The following is a 17,003-nucleotide window of genomic DNA, read 5'->3' as shown; positions in this document are numbered from 1 at the left end:
CATAATACTGCAGACCGTTGTAATAAGAGAGGCCAGAACTGGTTTCGCCTTGTTTTATTCTGGAGGTGAAGGTCAAGTGTTTTTTTTTTTTATTATTATTTACTATATGTTGAGTTCTGCCTGGCAGCTCTACACAGTTTTACGCTCACGCTGCAGTGTGTAGCAGGGATCGACAAGCTGGCTTTTATTATAGAGAGTCACTTTGAGTGGCTGATCATTGTTTGTGTTAAATGTTGCTGTTGTTATGTTAGTCAGTGGAGAGTTAGTCAGTAGTTCATCTAATGTTGGTGTGTCAAGTTTGGCGAGGAATGCACAAAGGATGACCCTGGATGTTTTAGCTTAATGCTGAATTAAACAGAGTAACTTTTATTGATCTTTCATCCGTGATCACTTGACCTTACAATCGCTTCTGTTAAAAATGGGTTTGTTTTGTTTCTGCCAGGTTCACACTTTCCTACATGTAGGACTGATGTTACACCTCCACAGCAGGTTGCTACAGGGCAATGAAAAAAGGTTAAATTACACCATGTTTGTGACTCAGCTGGGGGAAAGTGGGACTGGCCTTTTGTTTTCAGGCAGTGACCTAACAAAAGGCCTGGGAGGGAGAGCGGGTCGTCCGCTCATCAGAAGGTTGGCGGTTCGATCCCTGGCTCCTCCAGTCTGCTTATCTTGGGCAAGACACTGAACCCTGATGCCTCATACATCAAGAGTGTGGTGTGTTTGAATGTGTGACTGAATTGGCGAATGTGACAAATACTGTAAAGTGCCTTGAGTGGTCGACGAGACTAGGAAAGCGCTACATAAACGCAGTCTATTTACCATTTTAATGGATTTTTTATGCATCTCAGATTTTACAGCTACTGAAACATGCCTTTTTTTTAAACAATTACTCATATAAACAACTTCTGAAATTAACATTTTCACTGCTCAGTAGCTTCAGTGTACAAAAACACAACAAACCAAAACAACAGTAATTGAAACTATCATTAGTTGCAGAACTGTTGTCAGCTGACGATAGCTGACGATTCCTTGTTACTTCCAGCAGCTGAAGAGACAGTAAATCTTGTTAAACTAATATCCAACTCTCTGATTACTTTCATTTATTTTCCTGATAGGTCATGTCATTGGATAGAGCTGTAGTGTGGGAGTAGTTCAGCCATTATGTATGGCAACGGAGAGGCATTTAGTGCAGTTTGCATTAGTTATATGGGTTTAATATGAAAAGAGCCAATAACAGTTTAAACCAAATCCTTTCCGAATGGTCAAAGGCCACAGATTTATAAAATGATATATAAAAAATAATCAATTTTCCTCTTACTCAGCATTCAGTGTGTGTCATGTTTGCTGAGAAGTGGACAGGGAGCACCTCCCCGTATTTTTTAAAATGTCCGCCACCGTCACCACTGGCTTTTATTCATATATTCTCCTTTCAAGAGTAAATACGGCTGTTGATGTGTGCAGATGGCGCCAAGGCCACTCTACCTTTGTGCACAAAGAGCTCACTTCCACCCCGGGTTCAGCATCACCCGCTGAATAAAGTCAAAATGTTTGTGATGCACCTCGGCTACTCCAGGCCGCACATTGCCCTCAGTACATCCCCGACAACGCTGCCTTCCAAGACCATCTCTCTTTTGATGGGTTCAGGTGAGGAGATGGCAGGCTTTGGGCTACGTCCTCCTGAAGGCAGAGAAACGTCACCGTCATCAATATTCTAACAGTGTGTGAGAGACAAGAAAGAAAGAAGATGGTGTATAATATAACATTTATAAGTAGAGCTTTCATTTTAATAGTGAGCCAGTGCTTTATTTGCACAATCTGACTGGAAGCACTGAATGATAATAGCTCAAAATTTAAAGTAAAATAATAGAAGTTAGAAGCATCTTCATCAGAAATTACAGGACTAGTTCTTATTAACTGAGGACAACTTCAATCCCCAGCTGAAAAGTGCGACGTCGCCTCTCAAACAATTTGTCAGTGAAGCCTGAGCTTACTGAACTTCATGATATGAGAAAAGATGAAGGGAGAAGAAAAGGTGGAGCCTCCTCAACTCAGACTGGTCCATGTTCGTCCAGTGATGGTGAGAAAATGTTACACAGAGAAAAACAGACAAACAGTGAAGACAACATGGCCGTCCTTTTCTTTGTCATGAACCGAGCCCTGATCACGCCCCCACACAAATTGGATGAATTGGCCAATTAGAACCCGGCGGTGAGCTCCAGGTTAAAAACTGAAGTATTTAAGATTGGTTAAATGATGCGATCAAACTGATATACTTTTGAGGAATATTTACTTAATTATTGTTAATGTAGAAACAATTTCATGGGTTTGTTAAAGTTTGACCTAGATGATGCATCAGACCTCGGCTCACCTGCACCAGCCGTTGTGATCCCCTGTTATCTTTTTACAAAGTGCTATGAAAGGCCATTTTGAAAGTGTTCTGTTCATCTTTACGTTCTGTACATTGCTTGTGTCAATGACTGTATCACCAAGCTCTACCTTATCTGATGTTGCAAAAGCAATCATCTACGATACATCCTGAATGAGGAAGACACCACATCCTAAAAAATGGCAAAATAGATGCTCAGGAAGCAAAATCAATCCCGTACAAGGATAAGACTGTTTCCAGTCACCTGGAGAGCTGTGTAGAAGAAGCAACAAGCTGCTGCTGAAGAGCGAGAATCGGAACAACCTTTTGTGATAGGCTTGCAATGACATAATTGGCTGTAGTCAGATACATTCAGAGGCATAATTTACAGGATAATAATCTGGAACATTGTGTTTTTTGTATGTAAGGGGCCCCCACAATGTTCTTGACAAAGTTCAATGTGCATTTGATTTTGATAAGGTGATAAAGATTGTGGGTTTGAACATGGCGACTGGGGTCTTCCTGTGTGAGGAGTTTGCATGTTCTCCCTGGGCCTGCGTGGGTTTCTTCCGGGTGCTGGTGATAGACTGGCGACCTGTCTAAGTTGTATCCCGTCTCTCGCCCAGATGTCAGCTGGGACCGGCTCTCATTTTATCTCATGTAACTCTTTGCGTTTTAGCAGCGATGTGCTTGGAACCTTTAGCCGCGGACTCCAGACTCTGAACGATGACAACCAGACGTGAACCTGTGGCAGCAGTCTCTCATGAAAGTGGTTCATTGTGGGTTGAGCTGGCATGGAGCTGGAGTAAAACGGTCCGCTCCGACTGTGAAATGAGTCACTGTCACTTGGTAGCTGTGATGCTAGGCGATGATCGCGCTCCAGCTGTGAGGGTTTCAATCACCCCTGCAGCTCAGGGGTTTTGCTACTATGTGTGTTTTGCACATGTTGTAGTTGTAGATGCTTTTTCAGCTTTAATTACTTAGATGCACATAAACACATTTATTCGCATTTTCCATGTATAATCTGTCTGTTGGCTGTGGTAAGAAGTGATACTGTAGGAGACCCGCACTGTGCCTGGTAACTTGGATCTCGTCTGAGAGGCAGCCGACATGTTTGTGTTTCCCCCTGAAATTGGAGTAACAGCTCATTCGGATACTGTGCCGTCACTAACAGCCCGCCGGTCTTATTCCTCTGCATAAATGACTAAATTAAGCAATTAAGACTTGACTTGCTTTCTATGACCTCTATGTGTGTGTGTGTGTTTGTGCGTCCCTGTTTGTTACCATGGTTACATGGCATCTAGCCTGTGCTGCTTTCCCCTGAGCCTTATGTTTTCTCAGCTTCAAAAAAAAAAAAAAAACCCCTCTCTCATAGATACCCCACCAGGCGGTCGACAACTGCTGCTTCTCTCCAGTTGCCATGGAAAGGGGGCCGGTGTTTGCTGAGCAGCAGATTTCATGACAACAGCTGAAGAAGAAATTCTAGTGACAGGAAGGAAGGCTGATTAAAAAAAAAGAAAAAGGAAATTAACACTGGCGACAGCTAATCAGAGAGGCGGGGCTTTCCTTCTGTGAGTCAAATTTTGGTGGGGACATGAGAGGATGTAAGAAAGCTAATGGTGAAGGCGAGGCCTGGCGTGGTCACCTGGGTGGCGCGATAGATTTTGCCCACGCTTGTCTGTGTCAAGGTAATTGAGTCAGGCAGCTGTTGATGTGCTTTTAATTGCATGTTTGACATTACATGAGACTGGAAGGGGAATCACCGGCAATGCTAGAGTGAGTCTGATAATTGCTCGGAGGAGGAGAAAGGAGTGACGTTAGATAGGAGATGGAGGAGGAGAGGAAGAGGAGGAGGAGGAGGAGGAGGCATCATCAGGGAGAGAGGGGAGCAGAAGAGGTTGCAGAGCGCTAACGTGTGTTAGTGTGGGAAGGAGTTTTCACCAGAGTCGTGTGGTGTGTATGATGGTGTTTGTGTTTCCGTGACAACATTTTTCCATGTATGTATACATAAACATATATGGAGCAGAATCAGCACCGATTAGAGCCGATGGTGCGAGCTTAACCTCCTCATTTCCTTTTTGTCACACTCCATGAAATCTCACACACACACACACACACACACACACACACACACACACACACATATATTAAACAGTCATCCAACATCGACACCATCTAAATATCACATTTAAATGCATGTTGCTCAGGGCATACTCATTCACAGAGGATGGCATACAGAGGAGGCGTGACCCCCCTGGGTGTATACACACACACACACACACACAGAGAGACGCACACAGATACATACAAATTGCAAGACTGCAGTGACTAAAATACAGAAACTTCATCACGGACCTTGAAGTAGAAGACAAATACTGTACGTATGCACACACACACACACACACACACACACACACACTACACATAAACGTGTAAATCGAGCACATTTGAACCATTCTTCCCAGCTGCGTGCGTTCACCAGCACAAACATGTTCACAGTAATTGCCATTTCGGTGTTGCAAAATATGTTTTCTATCAATTAAAGTCAGACACACAGAGATGCCGTATGAATATTTATGAGTTTTTTTTTTTCCAGAACGGTGTTGCGTAACTGGGAAGCTGTTTATTTTGGTCTCTGTTGGCCCCACATTCAGCGCCACGATAGAATTATAAAATGGATGCACATTGTGTGGTGTGAAGGATGATTAGTGGAAAACATCTGTCTCTTTCCTGTTTGTCTTGCACATTCGTTTCTCCCGTCTTTCTGGCATTGTGTCACAGTTTCAGTTCTTTATTTCGTCGCGTTCTGTCACATTTTATTCCATCCTACACGTTGTTTTTCGCTCCTTCTTATGCGCTGCAACAATGCGTGAGATGGCCTCGGTTTACCCTGTCTCTTGCTCAGTGCATGCTGGGAAAGACTTGGAACCCCAACTGAACCTGAAGAGGGAAAGCGGGAATAGAAAATGGATGGTTGATCGATGCTGATCACACAGTCTTTTGCGGCCCTCTTCGTCTCATAGCCAGTTCTTTGTCCCACATAATCTTCCCTCTTTCTTTACACATATTTTTCTCTTTACTGCCTCGATTCCTCTCTTTGCAATGTGTCCTCTTGTGCCTTTACTCCATTATATTCTCTTTTCTGTAAAATTCAGACACACAGTCACTGTCACAGCAGACAGACTTTGCAGACTTCTATACTCTCTTGTTGGGGTCTGTCTGAGTTGCAGATGTTTTGCCACTTGGCAGGAGCAAAGCTAAGTGGCTTTTTTTTTTTTTTCCCTCCTCTGCGCCTCTTCGTTAGTTTGGTGACTCACTTTGCACCTTAGTGGGAAGAATGAATGAATGAATGTTTGTTGTCCCAGTTCGCCCGCTTGGAGTGTGTCAGCCGTGGGCTGGGAGTGTGGTGCAACCACTGATGCTTCTCATTACTTTATTTCGCGTGTCCTCGCTCCTCGGGTCACCGGGAAGTCGTCCTGGTTCGCCATCATGAAGGACGTGTCGGTTCCCTTGTTAGTGTTTGGAGGAAGGGGGAGGCGGCCTGGAGGAGGTTACACGAGACCGTCCTCAGCAGAAGTCTTTCATTGGACAGACACAACGCTTTGTTAGAGTTTTTTTGTTTGTTTGTTGTTTTGCAGTTGACCTGAAACATTTTTAATTACAAAGAACAAAATCTTTTTTTTTTTCCCTCACATTTCCAAACCCTTATCCCCCCATCACCAAGGGAGGGGAGAGAAAACAAAAACAAACAACCAACAGAAAAAAAGACGACAACAAAAACAAAATAAAGACGATAATGATAATAGTAATAAGTAAATAACAAATCATAACTAAGTAAATGAAAATAAATGAGTAACTAACAGGATACAAATAAAGTTCAGTTCCAGGTTGCTTTGAATGTCTTTATTAAACTCATGAGAGAGAATCTACGTTTCTCAAGTTTGATCTGAATGATTTTATACAACAACAGATTTTATATGTGTTCAGATTCAGATTAACTGTAGGTGTTATTAATAAAGGAGACAGAAAGCATTTTATTCAATTTCCCGTTTTAACCTGTATCATAGACGATCTCATATCTCATCTTTCAGCAGTAAAAACATTTTGATCAAATAACAGTTAAGATCATTTTAACAGTCTAGATCATTTCTACAAATGACGAGATCTTCTCGTCATAACCTGAATAATTACATTATGAATTTATAAACAGAATATCAACAAATACAGATGCAAATAATTTAAAATTTAAAAAAATTTGGAGCCTTTTTGGCTCATGAGCCTTCGGTGCACGAGAACGAATCTGTTTACAATATAAATACAAAGTGCAGGTTTTTTATTGAATGTGATGATACTTGTCAAAGTGTTTTTGCACTCTCTTCTGTCATGTCGGAGTCTGTCACTACTCTGATGCGCTGGTATTATTAAAGTTTGGACAGTAAATCACATTATCTGTGCAAATACAAACTCCGAGGCTCACAGAGCTGTCAACACCTGCAGACTGACAGCTGATCCAGCTGTGCCATCGTCATTTGAAACTGCGGTTGCTTCAGATGACGGGTTCGACAAAAGGAAGCGTCATTTCTCTAAAAAATGTATTTCCTCAATTCCGATATCTTTTCCTTTTTCTAAATAATTTCTACAAATTGCGAGACACATAGAGGAAACATTTAAGACAAATGAGAAGCTACCCGTCGTCACAAACATTTTCAGACTTACAAAATCCTTTTATGTTTTTGCTTTCCTTGTCTGTTTCATTTAAATTATTATTAACGATCCTGTTATCATTTCAGCAGTGATACCAGGAAGCCAGAGCAGATTTCTCAGTACCATCGCTCATCCACAACAGACCTTTACTTTCAGTCGATAAACTCCCTTTACAGCCGTCTGAAGGCAACAGGTTTAATCATGTGAGTCGTGTGCCACTGTTCCTCCAACAAACACTTTCCCTCTCTCTCATGGTTCCTCTGTTCAGTGGCCTGATGGGTCTTCCTGTTTTTCTGAAGTTGGCTGGTGGTTCTACCTCACAGTCGTATCAACCAAGGTCTACAATAAAGACATCTGCTGTAATGTAGGCTGACTCACACCTCGCTCTGCTCCTGCTTCTCCCTCCTTCCTTTCCTTTTTTTTTTCCTGTGATTTTTAGTCACGTGCCGTGCGTGCGTGCATGTACACGTGCACATGTCAAACACCTGAGCAGAGGGCAAAATATATAAATCTTAATGATCTGAAATTGCTGCTGTATGGAGGAGGAGAAAAAAAAGTCCAGATAAAAACAAGAATATACTCAGGCTTTAGAGAGGGATGATAAAATATCACGTGTAGGGGTTAATAAATAAATAACTCTGAATGAGCCGTTTGGAGAATCTCTGTTTGGTCCACAGACACCACACTAAGACACGTGCACAACAAATTGTTCTTAAATTTACTCTGTATTTCTTTCTCGGGTCTAAATATTCAAAGTACGCACCCACTAAGGCATCCATTTTTTCTTTTTTCTTTTTCTTCTTTAATACCTGGATCATGTTGCATTCTTACTCCTGACAACCTGCGTTGCCGTTCTCTTGGAGGAGGACAGGGATTCACATCCTCAGGCATCTCAAACGCAGCAATTGTCGACCGGCCAAACAAGCGAGGAGGAAGAAGAGAAAATCTGTTAAAGATGCAGAAAGCGAAACTGACCATTCAAACTGACCGAATGAAACTTTCTTTATATTATTTCTTTATTCGATACGGACGATACATGTTGATAATCATCACCACAAAATACACAGCGTCAACTCGCACAAAATGTCACACAAATGGTTCATATTTTATATGATTCTGGATAAACAGGTGATGCAACCTGAAACTAGTCTGAGCGGCGGAGGCAGACGACCGTGTTAAACCGTGTTTATGATGATGTCAGTCTGAACATCGTTCACCGCGTCTTCCTCTTAGCAGAAGGAATAGTTTTAGTTGTAGAATAGTCGCAGCAGTTGCGGCACTAAAGGCAAAAAAAAATACCGTCTTTTTCAGTCTCATAGCTACAGACTAATCTACAGGAAGATGTTCACACACACACACACACACACATTCATTCTGAGTATTGTTTTCCCGGAGATGTTGCGGGGCTGTGGAGGCTTGCAGCTGATTCCACACGGATCACAGCAGGTCATCGGTTCCTCCCACGTTTCCTGTGTTTCTCTCACTGAGGGTCATTAATAAAACAGACTCACGTTTTTTGCTCTTGAATGACACACGCTGTTGTTTTAAAGATTTTCTCATATTAATTGAACCCAGCGACTCACAAGTCGAACACATTTTAACTGAAGTGATTTACCATGACAACTGAAGCTACACAACAGGTCAGTTGTATACCCCACTTATTCAGGTATGAAGATATGACAGTTGTTCATTAAAATGTATTTAAAGCGGAAACGTCCTCACCTTGCTGCTAAGTAAAAAATACAAATAAAACCGTGTTTATATCCGTGTCCTTCCTCCCACAATGCACCAGTCATCTGAATCCAATAAATACACACGGTGTGACCTGTACATGTGGCGCTCAAACACACAGTAAAACTGCCATTCCAAAAAGTTTTTCTTCCTTTTTCGTAAGAGCAGAAGAAGAGCACAGTGTCATTGTCCTCCTGTCACCTTTGCTCCATCGCCCTGCTGTGTTTGTTTTTCACTGCTGACCCACATCCTCATGGGGTAGAGTTGCATCAACACCCTGGGGCCTGTACCACCAAGTGAAACTACAGATGATGTTTCTCATTCTCACTGTGGTTTGCCTCCACAGTGAGTTCCTCTACACCCGTGCCATTTCATAGAGCTGATGTAGCGGGGGGGGGGGGGGGGGGGGGGGGGGGGGGGGGTTGGGTTCAGGTTGAAATGTCACTGTTTAACTGAGCAACAGAAGGTGAGCTTGTCGTTTGGCACAGCGGTTGTCTGGTGAAGCCCGGCTTGTAAATGTATTGATTTCTCCGGGACGCGAGCGGCTCACTTCTCCGGGCCGTGTAGCCAAGAACGTATGATATGCGTCAAAACAGCAACGCCTGTTAAGTCCTACGCTTTGGCTTGACATGACGCGTTTATCACTCTCGCTCCCTCGCTGCTGTTTCCCCCGACTACTACGTCTGTCAGATTGGTGTGTCGCATGCCTGCCGTCCTCGAGTGGAGCAGAGAAACAAGCAGTTGACAAGGAAAGAGTGTCAAGTTAGAGCTACAAGGCCAAGCAGAGACAACAAGCTTGAAATCTGTGTACGGGCCAAAGGATGGAAAATATTATCAGTTCTCCAGCTTTATTTATTTTGTACCTCTGTTATTTTTTGAATAGATGTTAAACAGCTGTGAGAGTGCCCTCCATAATGTGGCAGAGCCCAAGGTGATGTCTTCAAATATGTATGTCCTCAAAAAAAAGAAAAAAAACTCTTCTTTGTTTTCATCTCCGACACGGTGGAATATCTGTCTCCCAAAGGGTCAGTGTTTGTTCTCACAGTTCATCTTTAATTAATTTAATAATAGAAATCCCTCTGCACACCTTTATCCTCCAAACCTCTCTGCTTTTTTTTGTGTTACCTTTGGTTAAGATTGCTCTTTATATGGGCTCCATGGGAAGACCAGTGGAATCTAATAGTGATCCAAAGAAAGAGTAAAGAGTAAAAAAATGAATCTCACCCCCTGCCTTTTTCCCTGCCTCCTACAGGGAGGAGGAGGAGAGCCTGCGGGACAAGATTCGGGCGGACCATGAGCGAGCGCTGCAGGAGGCGAAGGAGAAGCTAAGAAAGTCACGCGAGGAGCTGCAGGCTGAGATTCAGACGGAGAAGAACAAAGTGATGGAGGACATGAAAAAGAAGGATACGGGGCCTAAACCCTTACCACCCGTCCCCATGCCCAAAGTGGTGGGCGTCAGCGATGGAGAGCCGCCGGAGCCTGACGTCAAAGAGAAACGCGACAAGATCAGAGAGGTAAGCCAATTGATTACATGTTTATTGGTATTTACTTGTATGGTGTAATTTCGGACCATGCGGTAGTTGGTGTTACAGGTGTTCAGGGACACACAGATTACATAATCCACCGGCTGCATAAAAACCCATTTGGTTCGGTTTTTGCATTTGCAACTCCAATTAGTAAAATAGACGCTGCAATTATAAATTGAAAGTGTGTGCTCTGTGCATCAGCAGAGCAGACTCAGAGTAGCACAGAGGAGAGTCGACCAGAAAAGTCAGTGGCGTCGAAGCGAAAAGCAAAAGCACCTATTTGCCAAAAGGGAACCCGATAACATCAATGAGTCAATCTGCAATCTCTGTCTGATGACGGCTGCGGCGTCTGGAGGTAACACTTCTAATACACAGCCGACACGTCTTTTCTTGTTAAATGTCTGGGGTTTATTACCCAGTGGGAGAAATTTGCACACCGTGCCGTCCCCAGTACACGGAAACCCATCGTGGGATTGACGTGTCTGATGAGGTTATTTCACTGATTCTTACTGGTGGGGCTGGATACACACTCCAGGGAATCGTGTTAGTGGGAGTGAAGCAAGAGCAATCAACGAAACCCTGTGCTTAAAGCTATTACAGCAGACGCTGTAGCTTGTTCTTAATATCAATATATTTGTATTATTGTCTGTTATTGTATTATTGATCTACCGGTGTGCGAGTGCCTCAGTTTTACCGAATCATGGCGCACTGGTCATCTGAGCTTCAGCTTTATAAATATCTAAACTGCTTATTTACATATTCGTGTGTGAATCGAACGATCTAATGGGGGGAAATTGATGGGAATTAATGGCTTTTATTAGAGAGAAACTGCCACTAATACGTAAGTGTATGTATTGTAGCGAGGAACATATGTGGCACACAGGATTTTGGGCATCGGTCCACTGTGACACCATCTTGCAGTAGACTGGGGTGAAAAGTCGTAGCCACAGGATTTGTCTTTGGTGAATTTTTAAATCCCCAGCATGTGTTTGCGCGAGGGCCAGTCTGTGCGTGTCTGTACTGTACATCTGAGTGCATTTCTGCTGCATGCTGTCTGTTTCGGCGCCAGCTTTTATTGAAGGCAAACGGCGAGCCAGACGGTCAGTGCCCGTGCAGAATGCAGATGGTGCTATGTGGTCCCCCGCTCTATGTAGACACTAAGCCAACTCCAGCCTACCTCCCTCTCTGTGCCCCTCTCCTGTCTCTCCCCCCCCCCACCACCCACCCACCCTGCAAGTTCTCCTGCATAATTACCTCATATCGTCTCTCTTGAAACAGCACTTGGAGTCAGACCACTCGCCGCACATGGGAGCTGGCCTATTCACTCCAAACCCGCCTTTGTTTCTAAATGTCCCTTTTGTTCCCTTCATAATTACCATTCTGAGAGAATGCCATACACTCCCAAATGAGCAAGAATCTAGCAGCTGTATGGGCCACAGCACAGCGCACTCCCCCTTTTCCTGATTGCCTTGCGATACCAAGGAGAAATCATAATCGCACGCTGCCGTACAATAGTGAATATAAGACTGGAGGCAGCCGTTTGGCCTGAATTTTGATGCTGTCAATTCATGTCCAGGGAGAGGAGTATCAGCATCCATCTTGTCGTCGTGTATGTTTCATGTGGACGGGAAGCAGTAATTCAAGCAGAGGTGGTTGTCGAGTCTTTTACCACATGACGTTCCATGGGATTTATACCATCTGTCCGACTTCGAGTCCGACTCTGTCTTTGCTGCATTACTTTTCTTTCGTTTTGGTTTAAAATGTGGTCCCTTGCAGAGTTGACTGACTGAAACTGTGACTGTGAAGGATCAATGATCTCCATCTTTGCCTCTGGTTTTAATGAGTGCAGTGGGGTTAAATGATCAATTTTGATTATTTTTCCAATCTTCTAGCTGTGAAGGCGGTTTTTATGCTGTAGCTGTGCGGCGGTAAAGAAAACGCCAGACCTTTCACACAAGCTGTTCCCCTTCCTTTTAACAAAAAAGATATAATATATGCAGAGATTTCAGTTATTGATTTTGACTGTGCAGAACTGTTGCCACATTTTTGTTCAGTTCTCCGCATTTATTCGGAAACCCACATCGGGCCCACTCTTACAATTCTTAAGCAGCTGCTTTCTGTTAGTTGACAGTCTTGATGGGTCGAAGGAAAAACGTTGTTTTTTTGCTGTGAGTGACAATGTGGTCCAAAACATGCTCACCTTGAGTGGAAGGACAAACACGTAGACTCGAGACATGAGGAGAAACAGAAACTAGAGGTAAATGTTATCTGGTGCTATAACAGGGAAAGATATCAGATCAATTCTGTTGGATCATTCTTCCCATATTTTCTTCTTCTCCTGTGTTTTATTTGAGGTGTTGATCCATGAGAAGATATATTTGTGGTTTTGAGAACCAAAAACCGTCTCAGTGTAGTTTTACATCTCCTCTCTCAGGCTTCTCTCTGCAGCTCTAGCAACAACAGGTCGGTGAGCCAATCAGAAGAGAGGAGGCTCTGAGACTCTTCTTCTGATATAAAAATATAGAAAATTTCAGGTAAAACACTCAGAGAAACCAAATCCTGCAAGGTTTGGATGGTGGGTCCAGGTGGGCGGGGCTTGGGGCGTGGCCGGGGGCGGTGACTGCTTTTTTGAGACATCACAAACTTACAGGAAGGCCTGACGGCTGGTTTTAAGGCTCAGTTTCTGAATACAGGCTGTGTGCATTTCTCTGTGGACTGAGGCTTTGATACTTTCACAGTATTAATATAGAAGCTAGACCTGATCTATAATCAAACATCACATGGACAGAGACCTTTATACAATATGGGACACGATGCAGCTGCGTACTTGGCTCATCAATTATCACCGGCAAATCACAGCATCCCAAACAACAACTGCCTAAATAATCCGATTTATTTCGCTTGATGCTTGAAGTGATGGTAATTATGAGTGTTGAAAATTAAAAAAAAAAAGTTTTTACTACACCTGAATCTCAATATCAGCGTCTTGTTATTCTTCATCTGCACTGCTGGTTGCTGGTCATGTTTCCTGTGGAGAGTTCGGCTCTGAGCTTTTTGTGTGTTTTTGTTGGAAATCAGCGAAAGTGGTCAGATGGAGCAGGGAGCTTTTGTTTCTCTGTGGACCAGTCACGTCACTCGGGCTCTTTGTTCTCCCAGAAACAGACATGAACATTGTTTCTGTGCCCCCAAAATACATAGTTCATTGACTGTACAGAGCACAGTCAGAGCACCACTTGCATTAGTTCAGAGCTCTGTGCTCTTTTGGTATTCTGCTAATTACACCACCCAGACATTAGTGGCCATTAAACCTTTGTCTGTAGATAGAGAGTACTTTAGGGCAATAAAAGAGAATGAATGGAATGAATTTGACTATTAACTGTTCCAATCCTGTTCACCTGTCACATCATGAGGTATTGTTGGCCCAGAGCTGTTAAAATAAGCCGGCTGTTGTGGTTAATGGGCCGCGGTACAAAGATACAGTTCACTTTCCGTGAGGTTTGTTCATCAATATTGTTGGAAAAACACTAGTTAGTGTAGAAATTAGTGCAGAAATGAGAAGGATATTTAATCTAATATAGAAGGTAATGGTTTCCCCAAAGTTTCCATTACTGTTCAATGAAGAGCTCTTAATACAGCAGAGTTATTTATGGTCTATCCTTTCTGATGTATTAAATCTGAAATGTATAACCTCTTGAATTAAGATGCTAGATGGCTTATTGAAAGCACACAATTGACGCTTCAGTGTCTTCTTGTATTTTGAAGATCACTTTTAACATTAAACACTATAGGCCCAAAACTGTAGAGAAGTGGGTTCCCACACGGACCCAACTACAATATGAATTAGGGTTGCACAATAAATCAAAATATAATCAAAATCGCAATATGGCCAAGTGCAAGATCCAAATCGGAGGAGCTGCAATTTTAAGATAAAGGTGGAACGTGTCACAACAGACAATAAATGAAGCATTGTGGTGCTACAGAGCTGCCCCGGCCTACAAATCATTTTCTCCAGACGTAAAGGAGCACGCTTGTTTGGTGCAAGACCGAGCAAAAGATTTCATTTTTTTTATCATTCACCCCCAGTTAAATAAAATGTAAATTCAAACTGATGGACCTACAGTAACGTCCTGTAATGTTTGTGTACGTATTTGCTGTGTATTGTGACCTCAGTCGTAGTGAAATTGAAGCAAACTTCGCTGACTCTGCATCTCTACATGAGCTGTTTTCAAAACCACAGGCCTTTTTAGTTAGTAGATGTATCACTGTTTTAATAAAGTAATGTCAAGATAAAATAAAGATAAAAAAAAGTTTTTAATCTTTTTAAAATAAATGTTTGTTCTGATACTTTTGATCATCAGTAGATATATAATACATTCGTTGGACATATTGGGCCTGGGCAGCAGCGGCAGCCTTGGATAAGGCAGGAGGACCACCTTCAGAAGCTCCGACATCATTAACGACTTATCACAGGGAAATGACACGGACTGCCTTTAATTGGCAGCTGATTAGTGGTAATTGCAGCGCAGCATCACCACAGACTTGAACAGAAAAGAAGAATCTCTCAGATCTAAGTCTCCTGGCCTACTTATGTGGTTCATCGGGACGTGGTGCGCCGTTTGAAGGCTGTAGCACTGACTGCCGACTCGGCCCTCCAGTCCCTCAGCCGTGAGCGCTGAGTGAAAAGCGAACGATTACGGATTTGTGGCTGGCACTGGAGAGAGTGCGTGTGTGTTTCCCCACAGAGCTGTGGACTGCGGCTGTAAAACCCAGATAAATCGATGGCCAGAGCAGTTCTCTTTAAGTCAAAGTCAAGTAAAGTCAAATTTTATTTTTACAGCCCAATATCACATATCACAAATTTGCCTCAAGGGGCTTTAATAGGCAGTTCAGCGTACGATACCCGGTGATACCCTAAAACGAGCACACGACAAAACGATAGATTGTAAACATGTGAAGACTGTGATCTGGGAGGACGTCAAGCAACTTCCAGGAGCCGCCAAAAAACAGAAAGGACCTGACGACCTCCGCTCCTCCATGAAGACCTGGAAAGACGATGGACTTTACACACACACACACACACACACACACACACACACACACACACACACACACACACACACACACACACACACACACACACACACACACACGAGGCAAAGCTAAGCACATCATTGACACGTCCAGGAGACGGAAACAAACACACAAAAGGAGAGAGACAAGGACAACATAAACACAAGGGAGAAAGGGAGCGAGACGAGGAGGACGCTGGGACTCCTGGAGGGCGAAGATCCAGATCCAGAACATCTGGAATGAGGCACCGACGGCCAGGAGAGGGAAGGGAGAGAGGTCCCAGGATGGCTGCTGAGAGAGGACGGGAGAGGAGAAAATGGAGATGGGCAGGCAGCCTGGAGGCTCGTGTGCTTGGGGGAATAAACAAAGGAATCAAAGGAATCACCCTCATCCAGCCACTGTTACAAGGCTCACAACATCATCTCTTTTCTCAGGGATTGCAGTGTTAATTTGTGCCTGAACAATGAGCACTTCCCATCCTCAGACAACACTGTACATCATTTGAGTCTTAACAGAATTAATTAGGGTAAAAAAAAAAAAAAAAAGTAAAGAGAATATAAATGGGTAGTTTAAAAATGTTACGACCATCTCTTGGTTGTGTGTTTGTAGTTGTTTGTTTTATTTTCCTCTTGAACATGGATTGTGGCAGGAAGACAAATTATATTTTGTAAGCCAATCGTGTTCGCTTGTGTAATGCTCGATGCTGTCTTGTAAGCCGGCCTTTCGATGCATGCGGTAGGGAGCTGGCATTTGACAACCCGTCCCTTCTGCAGAAGTCATTACGTGTATCTATACATTATATATGGCTCCATACGTCAACGGGACTCCCAGCTGCTAAAGGTATTCCTGAATGTGTTAACATTAACCTTTAAGGCAGTGGAGATCAGTGTATGTGATCTATAATCAGGGGTTGTGTGTTGTTTCCATGATACATTAAGTACCGCTGTTTAGTGAGGTAGATATTTTCACATTGTAGGTGTGATCACGGTAATGCTGCATTCACAATAAACTGTTCAGATCGTAATTATGAGCACCCCAGTGGGAAAAGATGTCCATGGTGCTATGGAGACATGAGGAAAGAACTACAGCACTGTCAACAAGCCTGTGGCAAAATGGCCCCAAAGTGGAAACCACATTGGCTTTTAAATCTAAATAAAATTGATCTTAACACTAAAACAATAAATTCTGTAAATAAATTTAAATGGCGTTAACTACAAGGTGAACTAACATCTCCAACGCTGGAATAGCTGCAGGTTTTCCACTGCCGTGTCATACGTATCGCCACATCACATGTAATCAAAATAATTATTAATAGGTTCAAAACCCTAAAAACAGCTTTTTGTTCACTCAGAGGTAGACGTGCTGAAAGAATGAAGAAACGTGTGAGACACACTGTAGATCTTTCAGATGCACGAGCACAATGAAAAAAAATAAAAACCTTTGAAGGTTTTTGTCCTGAACTTTTCAAACTTCCTGTGAAACTGATTCCAAGGACTGAGCGCATTCTCAGCAGTCTTATCAAATTATCATTTGTTTGTTTGAAGTACCTGCGCTCCTCGGAAACACTTGTTCTTTTCCTCTTGTCGAAGGGCTGCTACACTTGTAAA

General features: G+C 43.0%; 1 protein-coding gene across 1 annotated transcript in view; it reads left to right on the top strand.

The window, feature by feature from the left end:
- man1a2 (mannosidase alpha class 1A member 2) overlaps positions 1 to 17,003 on the top strand; it is a 130,954-nt gene that overhangs the window by 13,801 nt on the left and 100,150 nt on the right. The window contains exon 2 of the mRNA XM_022741006.1: positions 10,053 to 10,314. Coding sequence (XP_022596727.1) covers positions 10,053 to 10,314 — 262 coding nt within the window. The remainder of the gene's footprint in view (positions 1 to 10,052; positions 10,315 to 17,003) is intronic.

The sequence above is a fragment of the Seriola dumerili genome, unplaced genomic scaffold, assembly GCF_002260705.1.
Source record: "Seriola dumerili isolate Sdu_G_001 unplaced genomic scaffold, Sdu_1.0 BDQW01000052.1, whole genome shotgun sequence".
Lineage (NCBI taxonomy): Eukaryota > Metazoa > Chordata > Actinopteri > Carangiformes > Carangidae > Seriola > Seriola dumerili.
This window is presented reverse-complemented; position numbering and strand designations above follow the sequence as displayed.